General features: G+C 41.2%; 1 protein-coding gene across 3 annotated transcripts in view; it reads left to right on the top strand.

The window, feature by feature from the left end:
* Positions 1 to 22,884, top strand: part of dhps (deoxyhypusine synthase) — a 34,420-nt gene extending 11,536 nt beyond the window's left edge. For all 3 annotated transcript variants that reach the window (XM_028823017.2, XM_028823015.2, XM_028823014.2), the window contains exons 2-10: positions 2,544 to 2,784; positions 2,894 to 3,058; positions 7,889 to 8,010; positions 11,576 to 11,672; positions 12,476 to 12,562; positions 12,977 to 13,082; positions 15,638 to 15,741; positions 19,576 to 19,701; positions 21,875 to 22,884. In XM_028823017.2, the coding sequence (XP_028678850.1) occupies positions 2,593 to 2,784; positions 2,894 to 3,058; positions 7,889 to 8,010; positions 11,576 to 11,672; positions 12,476 to 12,562; positions 12,977 to 13,082; positions 15,638 to 15,741; positions 19,576 to 19,701; positions 21,875 to 21,970 (1,095 nt within the window). In that variant the 5' untranslated portion in view covers positions 2,544 to 2,592 and the 3' untranslated portion in view covers positions 21,971 to 22,884. The remainder of the gene's footprint in view (positions 1 to 2,543; positions 2,785 to 2,893; positions 3,059 to 7,888; positions 8,011 to 11,575; positions 11,673 to 12,475; positions 12,563 to 12,976; positions 13,083 to 15,637; positions 15,742 to 19,575; positions 19,702 to 21,874) is intronic.
* Positions 22,885 to 27,410: the final 4,526 nt, after the last annotated feature.

Below are 27,410 nucleotides of genomic sequence, written 5' to 3'. Positions count from 1 at the left end.
TAGGCTTTTTATTTTAGAAGGAAGAACAGAATTTATTTTGGCACAATACTGAGAGATTTGAGGTCATCTTGGAAATTATGAAGGAGCCACTGTGGCATTTGTTCTGATGTAATATGTTTTTATAAATCACTTACTACTCCAGTACATTCAAAGGTGGTTTGGGAAGGATATCCTCAAAATGCCATAGTGTGCGCAAATAATTTTTTAATTTATTTTCAAGAAGCATAAAGACCATTCACCATTCTCTCAATAGATAGATAGATAGATAGATAGATACCGTCTTTGACTGAACCATCATTCGAATGTCGATATTGTTTGGTTTGATTTGCTCCTTTTCCTTTTAATCCCTTGATTTTTAGAGGTTTAGTATTTGTTACAACTTGTTTTCGAGAATAATCTAATTTAAAATATCAAAAGAAAATATTGAATCTTTTTTACGATTACAGTACTTTCCCTATACTTCGTATACGAGAAAGTAAAAATGTTAGGATGTTTCATTGTCCCTTCCAACCAAAATCAATCGAGTTTGAGAACGTTATATGTGCATCGTTGTGGTGTGCCATTTTCCTGAATTGGACTGAACATGTCTGAGAATTTTATGTTAATTAGGACAAGTTAAACTTTTAACGTTCATGAAAGAAAAATGCTTACTCGTGCTTTTCAATTTTTGTAAAGTGAAGGTTGGGGTTTCTTTCTTCTTTGGTGCAGTCACTTCAGAGTCCTGGGGTCACCTCTTGATCTCAGTGCACGCTGCACATTCTTCCCATGTCTGTATAGGAACATAAGAAACTTGATAACACAGATGAGACCCTTGAGTCGATCTGTCGCACGTTTATTTAGCTAATAGTTATGCTATCCCAATATTTCATCCACATCCTTTGTAAAGGTTGTCAGGGTTTCTGCTTGAAATCCATGGCTCGGTTATTTGTTCTGGAGTCCTACAAGGAGTGCTTTCTGGCTTCAGTCCTCTTTAGTTTCTACTGGTGTCCTCGCGTGTGTGATTCACTGTGAAGATGAAAGAATTCTGCTGGATCATCTTTTATCAATGCCTTTGAGAATGTTGAACATTTAGATTAGGTTCCTGTGCAGACTTCTCTGCTCGAGACTAAAGAAGTTTAATTATCTTGAGTTTGGGTTTATCCCCCAAGTCTTAAACATGTATATGTTAGGCTAACTGGCATCTGTGAATTTTTCCAGTCTGCGATTTGTGGAATATGCACAAGATTGTGCCATCCTGTGGGCAGCCATTTTGTGCCTTCTAGGCTCTGGTTATTTATGAGCCTGAAGAGGATTTGAAAATACATTTGTTTACTTTAATCCTATTATTTATTTACCAGATTCGTTTATTTAAGGTGCTATACAGATAAGTGCATGTCAGCAAATGGAAAGTAAAAAATTAACAAGCAATAAAGCAGAGAGCACAGTTAGCATAGTCCTACAGGGATAGCACTCAAGTAGAAGTGAAGTCATTTCACATATGATTGGGACAGGCGTCCATGGATATATAGAGCCGTAGAAAGAGGGTAGAATGCCCAGTCCATCCCAGAATGCTTTGTAAAGAGGTGCATCTTCAAGAGGCAACAGAATGTCAGTAGTCTGGATGGTCACGGCAAGTTTGGGAGGAAGAACTGGGAACCATCATCTTGTCTTTTTAGCACATCTGGTGTGTCAAGTCAAGTCAACTTTATTTATAAAGCACTTTACATACAACAGCCGCTGACCAAAGTGCTGTACATAGGCTAAAATAAATTTTAAACAAAAACAAAATAATAAATAAGTAAATAAAATACAATAAATGAAACTAATTAAAACATAGTAAACACAACTAAACAGAGTTAAAACAGAGTAAAATCAACTGCTCACAGTGTGAGGAGAAACGGTCTGGCCAAAGCGGAAGGCAGGAACACCAGAGAAGCAGATTTATGGCGGAGCAGAGCCATGCAAGGACCTGAAGGTTTAGAGGTTTGAACTGGATATTAGAGGAGAGAGCAAAGCAGAGGGGGGAATGTGAATTAAGCAACAAACTGAAAACCCAAGCTGGGAAGCTGCACTCTGGAGGAGTTGGATACGTCGGGTAGCACTGCTGGCAGCTCCACCCTATCCATCCACTTTTTTTTTTTTTTTTTTTTAATAATCCAAATAATTGAAGTTGCATAATTATTGACACCACCTAAGCAGTTTAATTTGAGGTGCACAGATCATAAGCTTTTGATGAAAGTGTCCACTAGCACCATTTATGTATGTATGTATGTATGTATGTATGTATGTATGTATGTATGTATGTATGTATGTATGTATGTATGTATGTATGTATGTATGTATGTATGTATGTATGTTCTGGTGCTCTCTATTACCAATAGTAAATTTTGTCTTTTCACTTTTGCAGTTATTTGCACTTAATTTAGAAGTAGTTAGAATGTTTACTGGGTCTCGTGGTCTGCCTTTTGCTTGCCTAGTGTGGGTGAGCTTCTCTGTAGCAAATGAAATGAAAGGTGACTAATGAAATCCTAATTTTAACATGCTGTTTTATTCTTGTTTTAAAGCTTTTTCACTGGTGTGCAATACCCACCTTTTCCTGTAACTACACATAAGATGGCAGATCATGTCCCAATGGCGCACGAGGCAGTTCTGAAAAGTAGCTGCCCTCTCCCCGAGGAGACCCCACAAATCAAAGGGTATGATTTCAATCAAGGGGTGGATTACAGAGCGCTGCTGCAATCATACCTCAATACAGGGTTCCAGGCAACCAACTTTGGACGGGCTGTGCAAGAAATCAACAATATGGTCAGTTTGTTTGCACGTGCATATGTGAGAGATCATTACAGGAAAAATTCTATTTGTGTACAGTGTATGTTTTATCACTTTACAGCAGTGCCGTATTGCTTCATTTCAGATAGAGAATAGGCTGGAACCTATTAAAGATTCAGATGAGAAGGCATTGAAAAATGAATTTTGCCAGCGGCCGGTCTCGGGCTGCACAATTTTCCTTGGCTACACCTCTAACCTCATAAGTTCTGGGATACGAGAATCTATCCGCTATTTGGTGGAGCATAACATGGTAAGATGGCTTATGTTAATTTAATAAAGTTGTTGTTTCTGACTAAAACAGTCAAATTAATGAAATGACCTTTTTAATCAGTCTTCTGAAACGTACAAAATCATTGTTTTCCAGTATGTATGTCAGTCGGTCATTTTCTAACCCTTATAGTACTGAACATGGCCGTGGGGGTCTGTTAGAGCAGTGTTTCCCAACCTCGGTCCTGGGGGCACACTGTGGCTGCAGGTTTTTGTTCCAACCAGCTTCATTTTTTAATTTGACTCCTGAGCTAATTAAGTACAATACAGTTTATTTTTGTATAGCCCAAGATCACACAAGAAGTGCCGCCATGGGTTTTAACAGGCCCTACCTCTTGACAGCCCCCCAGCCTTGACTATCTAAGAAGACAAGGAATAAATCCCAAAAAAACCCTTGTAGGGAAAAATTGAAGAAACCTCGGGAAAGGCAGTTCAAAGTGAGACCCCTTTCCAGGTAGGTTGGGCATGCAGTGGGTGTCAAAAAGAAGGGGGTCAATACAATACAACACAACACAATACACAGAACAGAAGAAATCCTCAATACAGTATAAAAATAATTTTACAAGTACGTAGCAGAATTTAACAGATAATATCACATAATATGATTTGGATATGTTTAGAGTCCTGGAGACCTCAGCCATCAAGCTGCCTCCCCCATTTGGCCATTCCACAGCTGAAACAGCGCTGGGCCAGCCAATCCGATTAAAGGACCCCTCTACCCCACGATTCCTGTTATCCTCCATTAGAGATGACTTTACCTTAGGCAGGCAAAACAACTTGGCAGGTGGACCGTGGCACCAAGTGCCACATTTGAGTACCGAGAAGAGACATCAAGCTGCCCCTCCCCTTATTGGCCATTCCACAGCTGAGTCAGTGCTGCGCCAGCCAATCCGATGAAAGGACCCCTCTACCCATTGATTTTTCCATCAGTGATGACTTTACCTTAGGTGGGCAGAACAACTTGGCAGGTGGGCAGTGGCACCAAGTGCCACCTCTGAGTACTGAGACGGGAAACAGAACAGGTGAGGGTTAGTAATAAATTCTAACTATCATGTTACTTATGTTTTAGTGCTAATGACTAACAACAGAGATGCAGTCTGTACAGTTAATCAGCAGCTCTAGTCAGGGTGTGCTAAACTGAAGAAGCGAGTCTTCAGCTGGGATTTGAAAGCTGAGACCGAAGGGACATCTCTTATAGTAGGTGTGTAAGTGATGTGTTATTTCCCAAGTTCTGTTTTGGGAACAATATAGAAATTAGAAACTAAGTTTGGTAATATATATAACTAGCCAACCCGCGGTGTACCATACGCCGCATAATCGGGCCTCTTTTTTAATAATTTTAAAGCACAGGGAGAAAATTAACATTTGAAAAATCGGAAATGTAATAAATCACCAAGAAAAGTAACATTTCATGTGCCCACCCCCAACTCGTCACCTAAGTCGTTTTCCTCTTTGCACAGTCCATATGCACTTGTTTCATTGTTGTCTGTGGTTTTGGCTGCTTTTCTATATATAATCCACCAAGTTACCCGACCATGGTAGTACTGGGGGGGGGTGAACGTGAACAAAGGGCAGGGACGTAATCAGTGTGAGCATATGACCCGCTAGCCATGTTTTTGAAACTTTGGGCCTTTGCCTTATTAATTGTCATGCAGCATGCGTTGCGTCGCGTGAAGTATTAATCCGGCCTAAGGAGAATAATTGATCTAATAAAACACATAAACTAGAAAAGGTTTAAAACAACATCCAAGTGTCTGGATGTCCCAATAGGCCCTCTTGGCTAAGTTAGCTTAGAGCTTACAGAAAATGTTGTCAAACAATGCTACCTAGAAAGGGTCATCCGTCAAAACTCCTTGTGCAAACAAAAAGTTGGATCTGTGAGGGAAGCGGCCAAGAAGCACTTTGAAGGAGCGACCAAGTTCAGAGTGGAGTAAAGGTGCACCAGTCAGTCATCTCAAGAGCTCGGCGTACAGCTGGCCTGTATGAGAACGTGGCACAAAAGAAGCCATTTCACATTGTTCTTTGTAAAGTTTGCCATACGGCAAAGAGAGCCACATTTGTAATCTGGGTGTAGTTTCTCCCATTTTGAACAGTTCAATTGTAGACGACTCCTTTACGTTATGAGGTTAAGAGTTCCACAGGCGAGGAGCAGCAGCTGCCAAAGCCCTGTCTGTCCCCCTTAGTTTTACACTTGGTACGAGGGACAACGAGACAACTGACCAGAAGATCTAAGTACTCTAGATGGCTGGTGTAAAGCACACAATTCAGATAAATAGGCAGGAGCAAGCCCATGTAAAGATTTAAAAACTAGCAACAAGATTTTAAAATGAATTCGAAAACTGACAGGCAGCCAGTGTAAAAACGCTTATATTGGAGTAACAGAATCAGACTTGCGTATCAGGGATTTGCTAATCTCAGAATACAGCGAGTTGCAGTAATCAAGGTGAGAAAAGATGAAAGCAGGAGTAGCTTTCTCAAGATCCCTAGAAGATAAAGGCCTGATCTTACCTAAAAGACAAAGCTGGAAAAAGCAACTCTTGACTACACCAAGATTGCGGACTTGAGGTTTGCAAAAGACCGAGAGAGAGCTGAGAAGTCCAAGACCAATTTGGTCTTTAGCTGATGGACCCACTATAAGCACCTCCATTTTATTTTGATTCAGATCAAGAAAATTATTAGCCATCCAGGATCTTCGTTCAAAAAGACAGTTGTGCAGTTGATTTATTGCAGAGTTGCAGACTGGAATATAAACCTGTGTATCATCAGCATAGCAGTAAAAAGAAATGTTAAATTTCCTAAAAACAGCTCCAATAGGGTGAAGGTACATAGAGAATAAAATAGGACCCAAAATGGATACCTGAGGAACACCACATTTAAGTGGAGCAGTAGATGAAAAAGAGAAAATTAAAGTCACTGAAAAGTGTCTACCAATTAGATATGACCTGAACCAGTTAAGAGCGGCCCCTTTAAGCCCAACAAGATGTTCAAGTCGCAACAGCAGGTGAGGCGAAGACAGAAGTTGAGAGATTTGTAGCACTTGACCCGACCTTAAACATCAGACTTCCAGCTGGGTGTACTGCAGGGCTGCTTTTCATCAGCATAGCCTGGACATGTTGTTAAAATGCAGGCATTAATAATGGAAAATAAAGTATGTGGCTGTCAAAAAAAATAGGCGTGACAAAAGTATCCATGGAGTGGCCCAAGGACAGAAAGGTTGAATGTCCTACAGTGGCTCAGTCAAAGCCCTGATCTCAATAGGATTAAAAATCTGATTGCCACTATCTGAATAGTGTGCTGCACGAGCATCATCCACCTAATCTGGAGGAAATCTTCCCTGGAAAAATTGGCAACAACCCTCTGAACAGTGGGCAGAGCTGGAACATATTGTACTTAACTCAAAAATACTAAGCTCTTATTACTTACAGATTTGGCTTTACCAAATGCTAGTGTACTGAATCGATTGTCAAAGTGTGTATCTGTTGTTTGCCTCATTATTCTTTTAAAAATATATTTATATAATTACTTTTTAAAAACCACACTTATATTAAATTAAAAACTAAAAAATAAGTCTCATACAGTACATCACAAACAAAATCTTGGCAAAAGCACCCATGCTTTTATTTTACGAGTGATGTACGAGTCAAGTCAAGTTGGGGAGCATGCACGGGTACAGCGCGTTGCCACACCCACTACACAACGAAACAACTCGGGATCCCGGTTTGAAACCCCACAGGTGGACACGCGGTCCAGTCCAACGCTCCGGAAATGACCCTTTATCTGCCGCAGCCAGGTGTTACATGGGCGACTCCTTGGTCTGGTCCAGCCACACAGGTCCCTAACAGTGAGGATCTTACGAGCCAGATCACCCTCTGGGAAACGTGCCATAACTGACGCTCCATCACAATGCAGGTAATGTGCCTCATTCGGGACTCCCTGAGCAACCGCTCATTCAACACAGTCAAACCAATGGTACCCAGTAATTTTCCGGAGAGACACAGTACCAAAGGAGTCCAGTCTTCATCTCGGGTCACTGGATAGCGTCCATGTCTCGCAACCGTATAGCAAGACAGGAAGCACCAGGACTATAAAGACTTGGACCTTCGTCCTTTTTCATAGATATTGGGAGTGCCACAAACCCCTTTCCAGCGACCTCATGACCACCCCCCGCCGCTCTCCCAATTCGTCTACTGACTTCATATGAAGAGTCACAAGAGACAGGAATGTCACTGCTAAGGTAAGTAAACCTCTCAATGACGAGGTCAACAGTCTTTCTGCAAACAGACACACTGCTGATGGCCGTGCCCAAGAGGCCATTAAAGGCCTGGATCTTGGTTATTTTTTTACTTTTTAACTTAATATAAACGTGGTTTTTAAAAAGTGTGTGTATGTATGTGTGTAATATATATATATATATATATATATATATATATATAAAATTTCAACTTTTTAGTGTTTTAGTACAATTTTGTAATCAATATTTTAACACTTAATATTTCTATCCGTTACTAGCGCCATCTATTGGTGAAATCTAGTGAAAACTATTCTTCATATGAAAATTTCATTTTTTAATTAACATGGATTAATTGATCAATTAGTGAAACTGATTATTGATTCATGTATTGTCATCACAAGTAAGTGGGAAAAATTTTCAAGTCATTTGGACAATAGCAAGTGGGTTAAATATCGATTACAAGATTTATACCAGACAACAAACGGGTGAAGTTAAAAGAAGCGTGGTTAAAAAAGGCGCCCTTTAAATTCTGGCTGTTGTACCCTCTTCACACACTCCCCTATTTTGTTCCCAATACTGTAGGTAGATGTTTTGGTGACAACCGCAGGCGGGATTGAAGAAGATCTCATCAAATGCCTGGCACCTACTTACTTGGGGGATTTTACCCTGCCAGGGCGAGAGCTACGCTCCAGAGGGATTAACAGGTTAGTGTTTAAGCCGTTTCACACATTCAGTCTAGATGCAACACAAATAGTGTGTTTGTAGTAATGGATGAGAAAAATATTTTTACTATCCTGTTTTTAATGGAGAATTCCAGAGTTAATGGCACGGTAGGTTTCTACTAAGATCAACACTGAAAAAAACGTAAACAATGCAGGTTATTTTTCATGAATGTTTTGACATTTACCTGTGTCAGACTCGAATTGTATGCTCCCAAGCAAATGTATTTTTCCTACAATATTGTTAAGTTTAAAGCATTTCTGGAAAATTCTCTCTTGGTCAAGCTTTTGAATTGCAAACCCACAACCACCCCCGCCCCACCCTGTTCATTGGTCAGGAGTCCTGCCTAGAAGTAGCTCAGTCATTGGCTTCCATCCACTTTGCGTGATATAAGTGTTACAGAAAAAGGACAGAGATTTGTACAACTACAGATTAAAAGTTAAAAGTGGATGAAACCATTTTATCAAGTGCAAATGTATGCCTCGTATTTGTGCATATCCAAGATGCTCACTGCATATCTTTGTTGCAGTTTTATAAACTGCCAGAAGTACCGAGTTGGGCCTTCAATTCAAAAGCTCAATTCTGTTTTAATGTACCCCTGTTGTGTATGAGTGAATTTACAGGAAATAATTTATTTCAAATATTTTACCCAAACTACATATTTCCAGAGCACACAACTAGACACCTGCGATTGTTTCATGGACATTCTGATATGGCCCCCCGTTGACTGCTATTGTATCAGTGGATTTGTTACCGTTGTTCTGTATTTAAAAAAAACAAAAAAAAACCTGAGATTAATGATTTTACTCCACTATAACTACAAACACACAGGGTAAGTAACATTAAAACAAAAAAAAAAAACAAAAACAAATCGAGTGGTCTCCCCTAGACTTTGTTGTACACTCAGATATGGGGATGGATATTTGAAGAGTAAACCGCAAGACAATGATTATATTTTTATATTATGTACATTAAAGAACCATCAACAACAAATCAAATTAATAATGTATTGAACAATTAATATAAAAGGAGAGCTGAATAAATTGGACTCTGCAGCTGCATGAATAAAAGGTAAAGTACCACTTCAGGTTGTGAATTGTGAATTTCCCTTCGGGATTATGTATGTATGGATGGATGGCACAAAAGTTGATAGAAATGTGCATTTTGTACCTAATACTTGTATGCAAAATTTGGTTGACCTATATAGTTATATATACAGTGCATCCGGAAAGTATTCACAGCGCATCACTTTTTCCACATTTTGTTATGTTACAGCCTTATTCCAAAATGGATTAAATTCATTTTTTTCCTCAGAGTTCTACACACAACACCCCATAATGACAACGTGAAAAAAGTTTACTTGCGGTTTTTGCAAAAATTTATTAAAAATAAAAAAACTGAGAAATCCCATGTTCATAAGTATTCACAGCCTTTGCTCAGTACTTTGTCGATGCCCCTTTGCCACCAATTCCAGCCTCAAGTCTTGTTGAATATGATGCCACAAGCTTGGCACACCTATCCTTGGCCAGTTTCGCCCATTCTTCTTTGCAGCACCTCTCAAGCTCCATCAGGTTGGATGGGAAGCGTCGGTGCACAGCCATTTTAAGATCTCTCCAGAGATGTTCAATCGGATTCAAGTCTGGGCTCTGGCTGGGCCACTCAGGGACATTCACAGAGTTGTCCTGAAGCCACTCCTTTGATATCTTGGCCGTGTGCTTAGGGTCGTTGTCCTGCTCAAAGATGAACTGTCGCCCCAGTCTGAGGTCAAGAGCGCTCTGGAGCAGGTTTTCATCCAGGATGTCTCTGTACATTGCTGCAGTCATCTTTCCCTTTATCCTGACTAGTCTCCCAGTTCCTGCCGCTGAAAAACATCCTCACAGCATGATGCTGCCACCACCATGCTTCACTGTAGGGATGGTATTGGCCTGGTGATGAGCGGTGCCTGGTTTCCTCCAAACGTGACCCCTGGCATTCACACCAAAGATTTCAATCTTTGTCACATCCGACCAGAGAATTTTCTTTCTCATGGTCTGAGAGTCCTTCAGGTGCCTTTTGGCAAACTCCAGGCGGGCTGCCATGTGCCTTTTACTAAGGAGTGGCTTCCGTCTGGCCACTCTACCATGCAGGCCTGATTGGTGGATTGCTGCAGAGATGGTTGTCCTTCTGGAAGGTTCTCCTCTCTCCACAGAGGACCTCTGCAGCTCTGACAGAGTGACCATCGGGTTCTTGGTCACCTCCCTGACTAAGGCCCTTCTCCACGATCGCTCAGTTTAGATGGCCGGCCAGCTCTAGGAAGAGTCCTGGTGGTTTCGAACTTCTTCCACTTACGGATGATGGAGGCCACTGTGCTCATTGGGACCTTCAAAGCAGCAGAAATGTTTCTGTAACCTTCCCCAGATTGGTGCCTCGAGACAATCCTGTCTTGGAGGTCTACAGACAATTCCTTTGACTTCATGCTTGATTTGTGCTCTGACATGAACTGTCAACTGTGGGACCTTCTATAGACAGGTGTGTGCCTTTCCAAATCAGGTCCAGTCAACTGAATTTACCACAGGTGGACTCCAATGAAGCTGCAGAAACATCTCAAGGATGATCAGGGGAAGGCTGTAAATACTTATGTACATGTGCTTTCTCAATTTTTTTTATTTTTAATAAATTTGCAAAAACCTCAAGTAAACTTTTTTCAGTTTGTCATTATGGGGTGTTGTGTGTAGAATTCTGAGGGGAAAAAAATGAATTTAATCCATTTTGGAATAAGGCTGTAACATAACAAAAAATGTGGAAAAAGTGATACGCTGTGAATACTTTCTGGATGCACTGTACAATATATACACACAGACATAATTCCAAAAATGGTATTTTCAGACTCGGGGAGGTCTTAAATGCCGAGATTCATCAAAATTTCAAGGTCGAATTTTTTGAACAATTACAATGCTTTGTGTATGAGAAAGTAAAAAAAAATACATATTTTTTGGGGGGTAGAGTATTCCTTTACTCATTTCAGAAGTATACTGGGAGTTACTCACTCTTGCATACCTGGGTGACTGATTACTTGCATTCATAGCTATCACGCAGGAAAACGTTATTCCAGTCAAAGGGCGAACGATTACTACAAGTGCATGAAAGGCCTACAAACTTCAACAACCCATGTTAGTCTATGAAAGATGCTATATTTATAATCTGTTAGATTGAAATGTACGAATAAAAAAGCACAACATATCCCTTGTTTATCCTTTTAACCGAGCCTTTATAGTGGTATGCCATGGGTATGGCTAACTCTTCTGTATTCCTCATTCACTGGGGAGAAGAGGCTGTCTCCAGTTGGTGGGTCTGTGCTCTTTTGTGTTCTCCTCTGAATGTGCCCCCTGACAATGCCAGAATACACCCATCTGACAGTACATACAGAACATTTTTTTTTTCCCCCTTTGGTTTGGAAAGATCTCGTTTATCAGGATGATGAGGTGGATAAAGAGTTTTAAGTTGTATTGGACCAACAAACATTACGGGTATGCTTCAAAATGTGTTTTAACAGTCGAAACCTCTCTACAGGATTGGCAACCTGTTGGTTCCCAATGATAATTACTGCTTATTTGAAGACTGGATGATGCCAATTCTTGACCAGATGGTACTGGAGCAGAAGACAGAGGTGAGAAGTAAACTATTTCTTGTTAAGTTATACAAACCTTTGATTAAATTTGAGGAGTGCTGTGACAATTTGTATTTAACTATTTATAAATGGGAAATGGAGACTAGGATGTTGGACAATAGGGCTACCGTTCATGATAGAAAATTTGTTAAAAGGTAAAATAAAGCACTTTTGAATAAAACCTAAATGGTTGGGCTGGTGGCACAATGGATAGTTAGCATTGCTGTCTTATATTTCTTAGGTCTGTCAATATGGAGTTTGCATGCTTCCCTTGTGTCTCTTGAGATTTTTTTTTTTCTTGTATGGGTTATGGTAATTGACATCTCTAGACCGGATCTGTTGTGCCCTGTGGTGGACGGTTAGCCTATCTTAGAGTTGGTTCCTTCCTTATTCCCATTGCTGGCAGGATAACAGCATCATAATTTGATTATGCTGGGTGGATGAATAGACAAATTAGTAAAGCAGACTTCCATCTAGTGTATTCAACTAGTGTTAAGGGATATAAGAGTCGGTTGCATTGCCTCATGTAAAATACTGTAACTGCTCCTCACACTAGGGTTCAGTTCCTGGCCTGGTCACTTATGTGTGTGGAGTTTGAAATTTCTGGTTGGATGTTCTCAGTGTACTCAAAGATGTGGACTTTAGGTTAATTCAAGATTATAAATTGGAATGTGTCCTGTAGTGAATTTGTGTCCAGTCCAGGGTTGGTTCTTACACCCAGTGCTACCAGCGTAGACTTGTGGAATAAAATTGTTTCAGGAAATGGATTTTTTTAACTTCTCTAGCTCTATTTTCTTTTTCAGGGGACTCATTGGACTCCATCAAAGATGATTCATCGTCTGGGAAAAGAGATCAACAATCCCCAGTCTGTCTACTACTGGGCCTACAAGGTACAGAATTCACTGTTGCTAGAGACCCTAATTACCAGGCACTTGTCAAGTTTCCATAATATAATAAATGTTTGTCTGTTTCTTTACAGTGTATTTACTAAAAAAGTAGATGTAGCATTTCACTTTGTTTTTGCATGACAACCACATGGTCTGTGTTTTCAATAGTGGTGCAGAAGCTAAATATTTAACCTTTCCACATTAAAGTTCATGAAGTGTAAATTGAAAATAAGGGCCACACCCTGCTGCCGAGGGTGACAGGTTGGAGAAAGACAAGTGGAACTTGTTGGCATACCTTTTAGTCAGGGAGGAATTTAATGAGAGAGAAAAATTACAACACAACTTGTAATTTCTGTTCTGACCCCTTCAACTGTGAGGGTAGTAATTTTATCTGTTTGTATGTGATTCTCTTTGTAGAACAACATTCCTGTGTTCAGCCCTGCCATCACTGATGGCTCCTTGGGAGATATGATGTATTTCCATTCCTACAAAAACCCAGGACTAGTCCTTGACATTGTAGAAGGTAAGTGAACCTAGCAAAAGTACCTGCTATGAAAACTATGTCTGGACGTCTCATTGGATTCATAAATAGTGTTTATAAGCAGGCAGTTTACTAAAACAATTGAAAAGGCCAGCACGATCCTGCATTTGGTACTGCTCACAGCACTTGGACTACAGAGAAAGAGAGGTTCTACTTAACTTGTGTAGGCCACATCTGGAATACTACATGCATATGTTTGTTTCCAAATTTGGACTAACCTGAGAAAGAGTAAAGAAGGGCGAGTTATACCCCATGCAGTATGGAGCAGTGGGAGCCACAAGGTGGCTAGTTTAATTCTTGCTGTCTCACTGTGTCACCCTGAGCAAGTCCCTTAACCATCCTGTGTTCAAATTATTTAAGAGCTATGGTAAAAATAATGAACACAGAACCTGTGTGTTGCTACGGAGATGTTTCCTCCATATGTACAGTAATGATGACTGGGGGGTATGAGCAACAAAGGGTCTGAATCTCTGTTTTAAGAAAGTGGATTCAAATGGATTGAGATGACATGATAGAAGTCAGTTCCTCAGTAAGAACACGGGGCACACAAGTGAGCCGGGTGAGGATATGAATTGCACAAATGACAAAAGAATTTCTAACCGCAAAGAATTTGCACAAATTGAAGTACCAAGTACAAATATGTGTAACAGTCCAAAACTTGTGGTCATGGTGGAATTGAGCCCATTCCTCGCAGCGGGTGCCAATTTGGAATCATCGATTTACCTCATCTTAGCATGCCTTTGGGGATGTGTGCGGATACCTGTGTACACTATATTGCCAAAAGTAATTGGGACACCCCTCCAAATCATTGATTTCAGGTGTTCCGATCACTTCCCTTGGCCACAGGTGTATGACATCAAGCACCCCGGCATGCAGATGGCTTCTATAAATATTTGTGAAAGAATGGGTTGGTCTCGAGAGCTCAGTGAATTCAAGCCTGGTACTGTGATAGGATGCCAACTGTGCAATAAGTCACTCAGTCAGCCAGTCATTTTCTAACCTGCTATATGCTAACACAGGGTCACGGGGGTCTGCTGGAGCCAATCCCAGCCAACACATGGCAGGAACAAATCCCTGGGCAGGGCACCAGCCCACCTCGGGGCACACACACCAAGCACACATTAGGGATAATTTAGGATCGTCAGTGCACCTAACCTGCATGTCTTTGGACTGCGGGAGGAAACCGGAGCACCTGGAGGAAACCCACGCAGACACAGGGAGGACATGCAAACTCCATGCAGGGAGGACCCGGGAAGCGAACCCAGGTCTCCTTACTGCAAGGCAGCAGAATATCACTGCGCCAACGTACTGCCAGTGCAATAAGTCCCTTTGTGAAATGTCCTCACTACTAAATGTTCCACAATCAACTGTTAGTAGTATTATAACAAAGAGGAAGCAATTGGGAACAATTGCAACTCAGCCATGAATTGGTAGGCCACGTAAAATCACAGAGCGGGGACAGCACATGCTAAGGTGTACAGAAGTCGCCAACTTTCTGCACATTCAATAACTACAGACCTCCAAAAGCTCAAGAACAGTGCATAGAGAGCTTCATGGAATGGGTCTCCATGGCTGAGCAGCTGCATCCAAGCCTTACATCACCAAGTGCAATTCAAAGCGTCGGATGCAGTGGAGTAAAGCCCACCAGACGCCACTGGACTCTAGAGCAGTGCAGACATGTCCTGTGGAGTGATGAATCTGACCAGAAGAATGGTACTTGCCTGACTGCATTGTGCCAAGTGTAAAGTTTGGTGGAGGGGGGATTATGGTATGGGATTGTTTTTCAGGGGTTGGACTTGGCCCCTTAGTTCTAGTGAAAGGAAGTCTTAATTCTTCAGCATACAAAGCCATTTTGGACCATTTCATGCTTCCAACTTTGTGGGAACAGTTTGTGGATGACAACATGACTGCACATGCACCAGTGCACAAAGCAAGGTCTATAAAGAAATGGATGAGCGAGTTTGGTGTGGAGGAAAGTGAGTGGCCTGCACAGACCCCTGACCTCAATCCAATAGAACACCTTTGGGATGAATTAGAGTGGAGACTGCAAGTGAGCCAGGCATTCTTGTCCAACATCAGTGCCTGACCTCACAAATGCTATCCTGGTCACAAATCCCCATCAAAACACTCCTACACCTTGTGGAAAGCCTTCCCAGGAGAGCTGAAGCTGTTCTAGCTGCAAAGGGTAGGCCAACTCCATATTAAAGTCTATGTATTAAGAATGGGATGTCATTAAAGTTCGTGTGTGTAAAGGCTGGCGTCCCAATACTTTTGACAATATAGCGTACCTGGAGGCGAACCTTTGCAGACAAGGAGGAAAAGTTTGAGAAATCCACACAGGCAACAGCTGAACCATGAGATTTAAAATAAAGATATGAGGTGGGAGTGCTAAGTACACCATCATGTTGCCCAAGTACTGGGATATTTAGGTCACTTTGGATAAGTGTTGCTTATGAGCTTCATTAAAAGTTAAAATTGTCATAACCCATTCACTGGTACATTTTGTCAGAGGTTACTTTCTGCTGTTCTTCTTCCAGATATCCGGCGCATGAATAATCACGCAGTGTTTGCCAAGCGTACAGGGATGATCATTCTTGGCGGAGGGCTGGTTAAGCACCACATCTGTAATGCCAATCTGATGGTAAGTGACAGAATTGTGACTCCATCAACCTCCTGATTTTTACTTTTTTTTGGTAGTGCACAGGCTTAAAGTTGATGATACTGAGGAAATTCAGAATCGCAAATTAAATGTTACTTCTTAAACTTGTAACCCCCGTTGGTACCTTTTATCATTTAAACATTTTAAAACAAAAGTTCCTCATTAATTTAGAATATCTTGACTATGAGCATAAAATAATACTTGCACGTTAACAGGGTTATATAAAACTGAGCTTCATAAATGTAAAAAAAAATATATAATGTAAAATTTGAAATATCCAGTCAGGCAATTGGCCTTTTATAATCCAGTTTAACAGTGTGTTGGATGTATATATTACGGCCAAAACCTGAAATCAGCCAAAGTGGGAAGTGTCCGGCCAAATCGGGAAATGGCCAGTGTCGCTGTAAATTGACTGGCCAATGTCCGATCTTTTTCTCGATTTCGGGATTTGGCCAGCCAGTTTGCGAAATAGCATGGGGCGATCAGCCAAAGTTGGAAGAAAAAAGGCATGAGCAGCGATTTGTTGCGCACCCAGTAGTGCAATTGCATAGAGTGTAGCCTTGGCCCGCCGGTCAGTGATTGGAAGAGACAACGGTTCATAGTGATTTTTCTTCTCTGCCTACGGATTCCAGTGTGAGCAGTTTCTCGCGCAGAATGGAAAACTCGCTTCTGAATCTGCATCACAAATTTTTAAGCATCTTCGCACCATGAGCGGACAGTCTTTACATCGGCACATTGAATTTTGGCCAGGGATTTCTTGCCACCTCACGAAATGGCCGGCCAAAGTAGCATATACACTGGTCATTTCTAGTAATTCGGACTTTGGCCACACCTCTTGGCCAAATTCCGAAATGGCAGGCCAATTCGGGAACTGGCAGAACTTCGGATTTTGGCCGAAACTTGTATACTTAAATTAAAAAAAAAAAAAAAGTATAAAAAATGACACATGCTTACAGTGGTTTTTTTTTTTTGTTTTTTTTTTTTGGTAGTTTAATGCATAATAAATAAGGAGATAAGTGGAGCTGCTTTAAAAATCTTTATTGTCCAAATACACATTTCATTAATCATTACAAAGCAGTTAACTTGTAGACACCTAAAACTCAGACAATAGTTCAAAGATGTAAAAACTATAACCCATCCGGCCAGAACACTGAAGCAAGATGTAAAGAAAAGAGTAGCTACACACAAAGTACGACACCTTTAACAATTCTTGTTGGATTACACTTGAATTTGGATTCATAATTATAGATCTGTTAGCCAGTAAGAGAGTTAATTTAACAGTAATTGATAATCTCTCACCCTATGTGTACCTTCAGAACTTTTCCTTGGTATCCTTGTGTGTCTGAACCTCTCTTGACTGGTTCTCCCTCTTTCGAGCACATTTTTCCCCCAAAGCCTCCATCTGAAGACTCTTTTTCGGTATGTTTGAGGTGCCTTAATTGCCTCCTATGTGCTTTTATACTTCCAATCTTCAAAGGGGACTCTCAGAGTGCCTCCTACAGTCATATGAAAAAGTTTGGGAACCCCTCTTAATTTTTTGGGTGTTTTGTTTATCATTGGCTGAGCTTTCAAAGTTGCAACTTCCTTTTAATATCTGACATGCCTTATGGACACAGTAGTATTTCAGCAGTGACATTTAAGTTTATTGGATTAACAGAAAATATGCAATATGCATCATAACAAAATTAGTCAGGTGCATAAATTTGGGCACTCCAACAGAGATATGACATCAATACTTAGTCGAGCCTCCTTTTCAAATATAACAGCCTCTAGATGCTGTCCTCCTATAGCCTTGGATGAGTGTCTGATTCTGGATGGAGGTATTGTTGACTATTCTTCCATACAAAATCTCTCCAATTCAGTTAAATTGATGGACAGCCTGCTTCAAATCATCCCATAGATTTCCGATGATATTCAAGTCAAGGGACTGTGACGGCCATTCCCGAACATTGTACTTCTCCGTCTGCATGAATGCCTTTGTATATTTCCAACTGTTTTGGCTCATTGTCTTGTTGGAATATCCAACCTCTGCGTAACTTCAACTTTGTAACTGATGCTTGTACATTATCCTGAAGAATCTGTTGATATTGGATTGAATTCATTGGACCCTCGACTTTAACAAGGGCCCCAGTCCCTGAACTAGCCACACAGCCCCACAGCATGATGGAACCTCCATCAAATTTGACAGTAGGTAGCCGTTGTTTTTCTTGGAATGCTGTGTTCTTCTTCCGCCATGCAAAGTACTTTGTTATGACCAGATAACTCAATTTTTGTCTCATCAGTCCAAAGCACTTTGTTCCAAAATGAATCTGGCTTGTCTAAATGAGCATTGGCATACAACAAGCGACTGTTTGTGGCGTGAGTGCAGAAAGGGCTTCTTTCTCATCACCCTGCCATACAGATGTTCTTTGTGCAAATTGCGCTGAATTGTAGAACGATGTCCAGATCTTTTGAGAGTTGCTTTGAGGATCCCATGCTGTCACTCTTCAGAGGAGAGTCAAAGGGAAGGAAGCACAACTTGCAATTGAGCACCTTAAATACCTTTATATCTCATGATTGGACACACATGTCTATGAAGTTCAAGGCTTAACGAACTCATCCAACCAATTTGGTGTTGCAAGTAATCAGCATTGAGCAGTGACAGGCATTCAAATCAGCAAAATGACAAGGGGACCCACATTTGTGCACAGCCAGTTTTTCACATTTGATTTAATTTTCTACAACTAAATACTGTGTTACTAAAAATCTATGTTCTGAAACGCCCCAGTACTCCGATGTTTCTAGGAAATGAAAGACCTACCACTGTTATCTTTTTGGTTGAAAGTAAATTATTATGCAGGCTGAGAGGGGTTCCCAAACTTTTTCGTTTGACTCTACTTGTGTCTCATGCTCACAAATCCTCTTTTGATCGCATCACCAAAGTCAGACTGACCAATCAGATTGTTTGGAGGATACAGACACACACACACACACACACGCGCGCGCGCGCACACACACACACACACACACACACACACACACACACACACATACTTGCATGTAGTCGTTATGGATTTATTATGTAGTAGATGCTGATGTATGGTTATTTCACTGGATGCATACTACATTTTATATCGCATGAACTTTAAATACAACTCCATACTGTCTGCTGCAAGGGAGCATATAATCAGCAGTCCACAGGATGCATTTATAGTGACTTTATTCCAGAGAACTGAATTTTCTTGTACTCTCTTAGTGAGTTTTGAGCATTTATGGGGTGTGTAGGCAGTTTAACAAAGTGCTAAGACACCAGGTTGCCTCTTCAGTCCACACGTCTCACCAAGTCTTAACCTATCCATGCTGCAACTGGTTAAAAACAAATAACTGCAGGCATTAGTTACTCCTGTATTTCTGTCAAAAGTACATTATCTACTTAATTACAATACCTGTAATTGTGGGTTTGTGTACTGCATTGTATTCTATAATGTCAAGATAAGGACTGCAAAATATTTTGCATTTGTTTCTCCTTATCCTGTCATCTTAACTTCCAGCCAGATGTATCCTAGTTCCGTGTTCAAGAAGAAACAGTTGATCTCGCTTGACATGCTTTGCTGCTTATACCTACCCTGACGGCACTTCCACCTTGTAATTAGTTAAAGTAGCCGAATATAAGAAGAATAAAGGAGGCAAATTTGTCCTCCTAAATGTGGAATGTGTGGCAGGGGCTGCTTCTCTCTTGAAGAATAAATGTGATGGTTGAAACCTTTGTGTATTTCTAGAGCTGGATATGTGCATTGGAAATGTGACAATTTTTTTTTCCTTCTCTTGCTCATTCAGAGAAATGGTGCTAACTTTTCAGTGTTTGTCAACACTGGCCAGGAATTTGATGGTTCAGATGCTGGTGCAAGACCAGATGAGGCAGTCTCCTGGGGCAAGATTCAGATGGACTCCAAGCCAGTAAAGGTGAGATTTTTCTTTCCTCAGATTATTATTAGTACAAAATTGCCTACATCTAAATAAATACCTAATATTTTAATTCATGTGACCTTATAAACGTTGATGGATTTTGTTATAGTGGTCATAGTTTCAAATCCCTGCCTGTGTGGAACGTTTTCACTGTGTCCGCATATACTACACTGTGTCTGTATACTAGTTTTCCTTAAATATGCCAAAGAAGTACAAATTAACTGGTGACTCTAAATCATTGTCCATGTGTAAATGATTATGTATATAATGTGTCCTGCGGTGGACTGGCACTCAATGCAGAGATATTTTCAGCCTTGTGCCCACGGCTCCCTGTGACACTGGCCAAGCAAGTTAGAAAAATGGATATACGGAAAAAATCAATTAAAAAAAATTGATGTGTCTAATACAGGGCTTTCTCAGCATAATGTTTTTGCATAATGTTTTTGAAGTTTGGGTCATAATTTCTTACAATTTCACACAAATATGAAAGGTTCAAATATAGTAACTAGCTTAGGGGTGGGCAAGATCACCCCCCACCCTACCCAGAAGGTAGTGGGTTAGGGTTGATTTCACCCTACAGTGTTTTTAGTTGACCAGTGAGAAACGTGTACCAAGTTTCACGAAAATCGCTCCAGCCATTCAGAAGTGATGCTGGAACATACATACATATACTTTTTTATATACTATATAGATATATAGAGATAGATATAGAGATATGTGTATATACTGTATATATACAGTACATCCAGAAAGTATTCACAGCACATCACTTTTTCCACATTTTATGTTACAGCCTTAGTCCAAAATGGATTAAATTAATTTTTTCCTCAGAATTCTACACACAATAATGACAACGTGAAAAAAGTTTACTTGAGGTTTTTGCAAATTTATTAAAAATAAAAAAAAAAAACCGAGAAAGCACATGTCCATAAGTATTCACAGCCTTTGCCATGAAGCTCCAAATTGAGCTCAGGTGTATCCTGTTTCCCCTGATCATCCTTGAGATGTTTCTGCAGCTTCATTGGAGTCCACCTGTGGTAAATTCAGTTGACTGGACCTGATTTGGAAAGGCACACACCTGTCTATAGAAGGTCCCACAGTTGACAGTTCATGTCAGAGCACAAACCAAGCATGAAGTCAAAGGAATTGTCTGTAGACCTCCGAGACAGGATTGTCTCGAGGCACAAATCTGGGGAAGGTTACAGAAAAATTTCTGCTGCTTTGAAGGTCCCAATGAGCACAGTGGCCTCCATCATCCGTAAGTGGAAGAAGTTCGAAACCACCAGGACTCTTCCTAGAGCTGGCCGGCCATCTAAACTGAGCGATCGGGGGAGAAGGGCCTTAGTCAGAGAGGTGACCAAGAACCCGATGGTCACTCTGTCAGAGCTCCAGAGGTCCTCTGTGGAGAGTGGCCCAGCCCGAGCCCAGACTTGAATCCGATTGAACATCTCTGGAGAGATCTTAAAATGGCTGTGCACCGACGCTTCCCATCCAACCTGATGGAGCTTGAGAGGTGCTACAAAGAGGAATGGGCGAAACTGGCCAAGGATAGGTGTGCCAAGCTTGTGGCATCATATTCAAAAAGACTTGAGGCTGGCATCGCTGCCAAAGGTGCATCGACAAAGTATTGAGCAAAAGCTGTGAATACTTATGGACATGGGATTTCTCAGTTTCTTTATTTTTAATAAATTTGAAAAAACCTCAAAACTTTTTTCACGTTGTCATTATGGGGTGTTGTGTGTAGAATTCTGAGGAAAAAAATGAATTTAATCCATTTTGAAATAAGGCTGTAACATAACAATGTGGAGAAAGTGATGCGCTGTGAATACTTTCCGGATGCACTGTAGATATGAAATTGATTATAGATTTGTCATTTCGGGACCTTCCTATGCCAGGCTTCCTCCTTGGGTGTTTCTTTCCTACATTGAGAAGATGAAAATTCCTGAAGCCTCTGGGGTTCTCATTTCCCATTTTAGTGGCCCCCTGAGCACGGTGTGGGTGTGAGGTGGTAGAGTGCGGTATGTCCTCATACACCAGTCTTCATTAGAATGACTTGATTTCCACTAAACTGGATTTATTTCCTCCATTGTATGCTCTTCCTTTTTAAATGTTTTTTTGTCTTCGGTTTATTAATTGGAACACAACACTTAAGAAGCTTGCTGTCTTTCAGGTCTTTGCAGATGCCTCGTTGGTGTTCCCTCTGATGGTAGCGGAGACATTTGCACGACATGCGGGTGTCCTTATTGGAGAGAAGAAAGAAGATTGATGTCTGTTTTCGTAAGCTCGGGTGGCGTGCACTTCATTTTGGAGGTGGCCTGGATGAGTGAATGCTGCCTTTGCACCATCACATCCTTGTAAATCTTGAGCTCCGACACCTCCTTATTACAGACTACTGTTTTGTTTTTGTTTTTTTTTTTTCTTTGTTCACTCCTGACTCAGGTTGATTTCCAATTTTTAGGCATTTTGCTTCCTCGTGTTGAAGAAAAATCCTGGGTGCTTACATTTTACTGCAGCCAAGCCCCTCAAGTCAATGTCTTTTAATTCCTGCATCAGACTGGCCCTCCGCTGGATTGCTGACCACAATTTATGCGTATGTTTGACGGCCTAGTAAAATTGGTGGGCTTGGGGATTAGCACTTTCATTGTCTGTCCACTAGGTGGCTCTTTCAGTGAAGTCCGCTTGCACTTATTAGTCCATTTAAAGCAACATCAGTGCATGAGCGTCCAGTGCATTTTAAAGAAGGGACTTCGTGTAACGTGGAATTGGGTCGTGGACTTTGGCTGCGGTTATGGCAGGACTTGAACTTCTTGTAATTTATGCACTTGCACAGAGACTTGCTTTAGGTCTGCGGTGGTCCTGCATGAGGAGTTAGGACGTCTTGAGGTGTTAGGACTGCTACGAGTGTTTGAGAACCCAACGTTGTTTTTAAAGGAAACGGCTTGCGATACCTCATAATATATACGCTTACTGGCGCAAAAATATAATGCCTGACAAAACACCTTTAAAAGCAAAAATAAATGAATTAATGTACAGCCTATTTTTGTGAATCATGTATGTTATACGTTTAAAATATTTCCGTTCAGTGTCCATATTCAGTTGTTAACGTTTTAAAATTGGGTCAGGACATGTTATGCCCTCAGAGCTACAATTTGTTTTATTAAAGAGAGATTTTTTTTTTTTTTGCTTTTGTTTTCTTAAGCGAGTCTTCCACTTGTTTTTTCATTTTTTTTAATTTTTTTTTTTGTATGATCATTTTCTAGAACGGGGGTGTCAAACTCCAGGCGTCGTGGGCTGCAGTTGCTGCAGGTTTTCATTCTCACCCTTTTCCTAATCGGTGACCAGTTTTCACTGCTAAGTAACTCCTTTTTCCTTCATTTTAATAGCTCTGTTTTTAAGGAGTCAGTCCTCTAAATTGGTTCTTTTCTTTATTAAATGGCAGCCAAATAGAAATGAGACGTGAAACGAGCCGACAGATGACCAGCTTAATTGGAACTTGAAACTCCAACCAATTTCACTCCAACCAGTTTCTTAATAAGAAGCTGATTCTTGCTGTTAGTTAAACTCGTTATTTAATTCCATGGCTTGTTGTTGCTCTCATTCTGCCACAGCAGACATTTCCAAAACTGTTGCTTTTCTGTTTTTTCTAAGAACACCGACAAAATGTTTTAGTGACCTGAGCAGATCAACCTTACTGAGACCTCCACCTTTCTTTATTTTCAGATATAATGCAATGAGCACAGGGTAAGCTTGGCCATGTGGTGGCTTGTTTTGGGTCTCATTATTGTTTGGCTGCTAATTTCAGGAAAAAGAAACAAGGGGCCTGAGTCGAGTGAATTAAAACAAAAGAAGTCAATTAGCAGCAAAAACTGATCAAAAATTAATGAAGGTGGTTAGAATGAAAACCTGTAGCCACTGCGGTCCACCAGGACCTGAGGTTGACCCCCCCTGTTCTAGAGCACATGTCTTAAAATGTTGGCCTTCATTGCTGTATGAAAAATGTCGCTGTTGTAATTTCTTATTCACAAAATGAGAGAATTTGAAACGGAGCTGTGAAAAAGTATTTGCCCCCTTCCCGATTTTTATTTTTTTGGTTGTTCCCCGTATTTTTCCTTCCTCGCAACATTTCACTGTTTTTCATCTCCAAATCCATTTAATGGAACGCAGAAGACATCCTGAGTTAACACGATTGTTAAACAAAAATGTTTGGCCCCTATAATCACCCATGTGACAAAGCGGGTAACACTTCAGTAGATTTCTGCAGAACCAAAACTGCTCATTTATTCTTCTGTAGCAAGACTTTAACAAAGGCTTCATTACACTCCTAAAACGGCAGTAGGTTTGGTTATTCACCTCCATGCAGTGTGGCTTACCAACATGAAGGGTAAACTGACTTGTTCATATGAAGGATTCACAGGTCTTGTACTAAACAGGTGAAATCAAGTGAAACGCACATCTCAGTTAAGCCACCTCAGACCACTCCAAAGTGACATTTAGTTAGCAGGTGACATTGCAGAGATGAGTAAACACTTTACTGATGCTTTGTAAATGTTACAAAGACCCAAAAGAGTGTGTGTTAAGGTCTTGTTAAGCAAGTGTAAGTGAGTAATACAGGGTGAGCCAAAAAGAAGTACCACATTTCAAACGGTTATTCTGCAAAAACGCTAGAAGATAAATTTAATTAAGGGGATACAAAACAGAATCCACCCCCCACTGTGTTTTAAAAATGTCTTCAATGTAGTGACCATCATTAGCGATACGCTCGTATGACTCGGTCGGCCATTTTGTGGCAAATAGCATCCTTGAGGGCTTCAAGGTTTTGAGGTCGGTGTGTGTATCCCTTCAACTTGAGAAGAAATCACACGGAGCGAGATCAGGTTTACGTGAAGGCCACCCGACATCGCCGTGCAGGGAGATCAGCTTCCCCGGAAACATCTCCCGCAAAACTCGCATGTAGGCCGTGTGACACCAGGAGTCCACCACATCCATTACTTCCCAGTTCTCCAGCATTTCAGTGTCACGTTCTGAAGTGATGGTGTCTGTTGCTCCCCCCTCCTCAAAAAAGTAAATTATGACACACCGCACCAAACTGTAAAATGTGTGCTCGCTGGGCATGGGGGTCTCTGATGAAGTTCACCCGGGTTGGTTTCCCCCCAATAGCGAAAGTTTTGCTTATTTACGCCACCATTCAAATGGAAATGTGCCTCGTCACTGCACATGACGATGGCATCTCGGTGAACGGTTTGCAGCATGTTGGCGCCCAACTCTCTCCAGCTCTCCCAGGGAGTTCCTGCACTGCCATCATTTTGTATGGACGGAAATTAAGGTCTTATGTTAGAAATGCCAAAGGCAGAAGCAGGCCGAACATCTAGCAGACTGCACGATGGACGCCCTTAACAGCTTGGATGTTTCCAGCCGTTCATTTGTACAGTCTGAGGACGGCCCGGAGGTTTTCTGTTCAGTGTTATACCCATCAATCTAAATTTAGCCACCCACTGAAGATTTGTTTTCCCATTTGGGACGTCACCATTAGGAGGAATGCTGAAGTGCATAACAATGATGGATTTGTTATTGACGAACATGTCGACAGAGAAAATAAGCAAGTGGCCGACTGACAACTACAAGGGATTGCCTATCAAAGGACCCCCTCCAGGCCATCCCACCTCACGCTATGCCCTTGAGAAATGGGGTACTTCATTTTGGCTCACTCTGTAGATGCATTTTTGCAGTAAGTGGAGTGAAGTGTTACCACAAGTTAGTTGCCCACCTAAACTTATTAAGTGGTTGTGCCACCAACAGCTGCAATCAAGTGCTTCAGGTAGCAGGAGGTCAGTTTTTGGCATTGCTGTGCAAAAATGTTTTTAATGGTTTTAATTCAGCCACATTTCACTATAAACTGCCTATTTAAGGTCTGGCCACAACATCTTAATGGGGTTCAAGTCAGGGCTTTGACCAGGCCACTCCAAAGTCAGCCATTCAGAGGTGGACTGGTTGCCCGTCCTGCTGCTTAACACAGTTGTATGTGACCGGACTTTCTCCTTCAGTGCTTTTCTGATTTGTGTTTCTCTCAATGATGGCAAGCTGCCCCACTCCGTTGCACTTCCACCACCATGTTGGACTGTGGGCACGATGTTCTTACTGTGGTAAGCTGTGTTCGCTCTGCAGCAGATGGAACGGGACTCGCGTCTGACTCATCACTTCAGAGAGAGCGTTATCCCAAAAGTGTTTGAGATAATTGAGTGTTTATAAGTGTGACAAACCTTTCTGTTCTTCTTCTTAAGTAATAATTTTTGCCCTGCAACTCTCTCATGGGTACCATTTTTGCCCAGTGTCTTTCAAATGGTGGAATCAGAAATAGACACTTTATTGTAAATTTCCCCTTGGGATTAATAGTCACAAAATACTGACGTTAACTGAGGTGAGAGCAGCTCGCCATTCCTTTAGATCGGAGGTCTCACGCCAGTGGCCGCAGGTTTTCATTCTAACCCTTTTCTTAATTAGCGACCTGTTTTGCTGCTAATTAACTTCTTTTGAATTCATTTTAATTGACTGGTTTTTTTTTTTTTTAAAAATTGCATATCTGGAATTTCTTCTTCATTCCTCTGAATTGCTTCATTTCTTTCCTTAAATAGAAATGAAATGTGAACCAACAGAAGACCAACTAAGTCAGGGCCTCAAACTCCAACCAGTTGCTCAATTAGGCGCCAAGTCTTGTTGTTAATTAAACTCGTTCTTTAATTCCATGGCTTGTTGCTGCTCTCGTTGTACAATAGCAGACATTTCTGAAATTGTTGGTTTTCTCTTTTCTAAGAGTTCTGTGAAAATGTTTGGGGGACCTGAAGGTCTCAGGAATGCTGATCTGCTCATCTTTCTTTATTTTCAGATAGTGTATTATGGACACCAGTTGTTTTGGCTCATTTTATATCTTGTTGGTGTTTGGCCGCTAATTAAGGAAAAAGAAACAAGGGGTCTGAGTCTTCAAGAGCAAGTCAATTAAAATGAATTCAAAAGAATCTGATTAGCAGCAAAAACGGGTCACTCGTTAAAGAAAAGGGTTGGGATGAAAACCTGCAGCCACGGGAGTGTGAGAGCCCTACCGTAGATGTTCTTCTGGGACTTCCTGGGAGTAATTGTGTTAGGCAAGCCACTCCTGGAAAGACTTACCACTATTCCAAGTTTTCTTCATTTGGAGATGATGGCTCTTAGGGTGGTTCACTATGTCTGGTGAAGACCAGGCACTGCTCCTCCACAGCCTAATGCCATCCGTTGGGTGAAGCGTGGTGGTGGGAGCATCATGCTATGGCAGTGCAGGGACAGGGAGACTGGTCAGGATTGAGGGATGGACAAATGCAGCCAAATACAGAAAGGTCCATCGGAGGTAGGCCTGCTCCAAAATGCATGTCACCTCAGATGGGGTTGATGATTCACCTTTTAGCACAACACTGGAGTTTCCTCAAGTGGCAAATGTGTGTGTAGAGACCTGCAGCTGGAAGATCCCATCCAGTCTTATAGAGGTTGAGGGGATCTGCCATGAAGAATGGGATACACTGCCTACATCCTGGTATGCAAAGCTTGTAGAGACTTGCCAAGAAGACTTGAAGCTGGATTTTCTGTCAAGGGGGCTTCTATAAAGTACTGAATTGAGGCTCTGAATACTTGAGAGATTTCAGTTTTTGGTTTTTAATAAATTTGCAACCCTTTCTGAAAAC

This window comes from Erpetoichthys calabaricus, chromosome 17 (assembly GCF_900747795.2).
Source record: "Erpetoichthys calabaricus chromosome 17, fErpCal1.3, whole genome shotgun sequence".
Classification (NCBI taxonomy): Eukaryota; Metazoa; Chordata; class Cladistia; order Polypteriformes; family Polypteridae; genus Erpetoichthys; species Erpetoichthys calabaricus.
The sequence above is the reverse complement of the archived record's forward strand: the minus strand, read 5'-3'. Positions and strand labels throughout refer to the sequence as shown.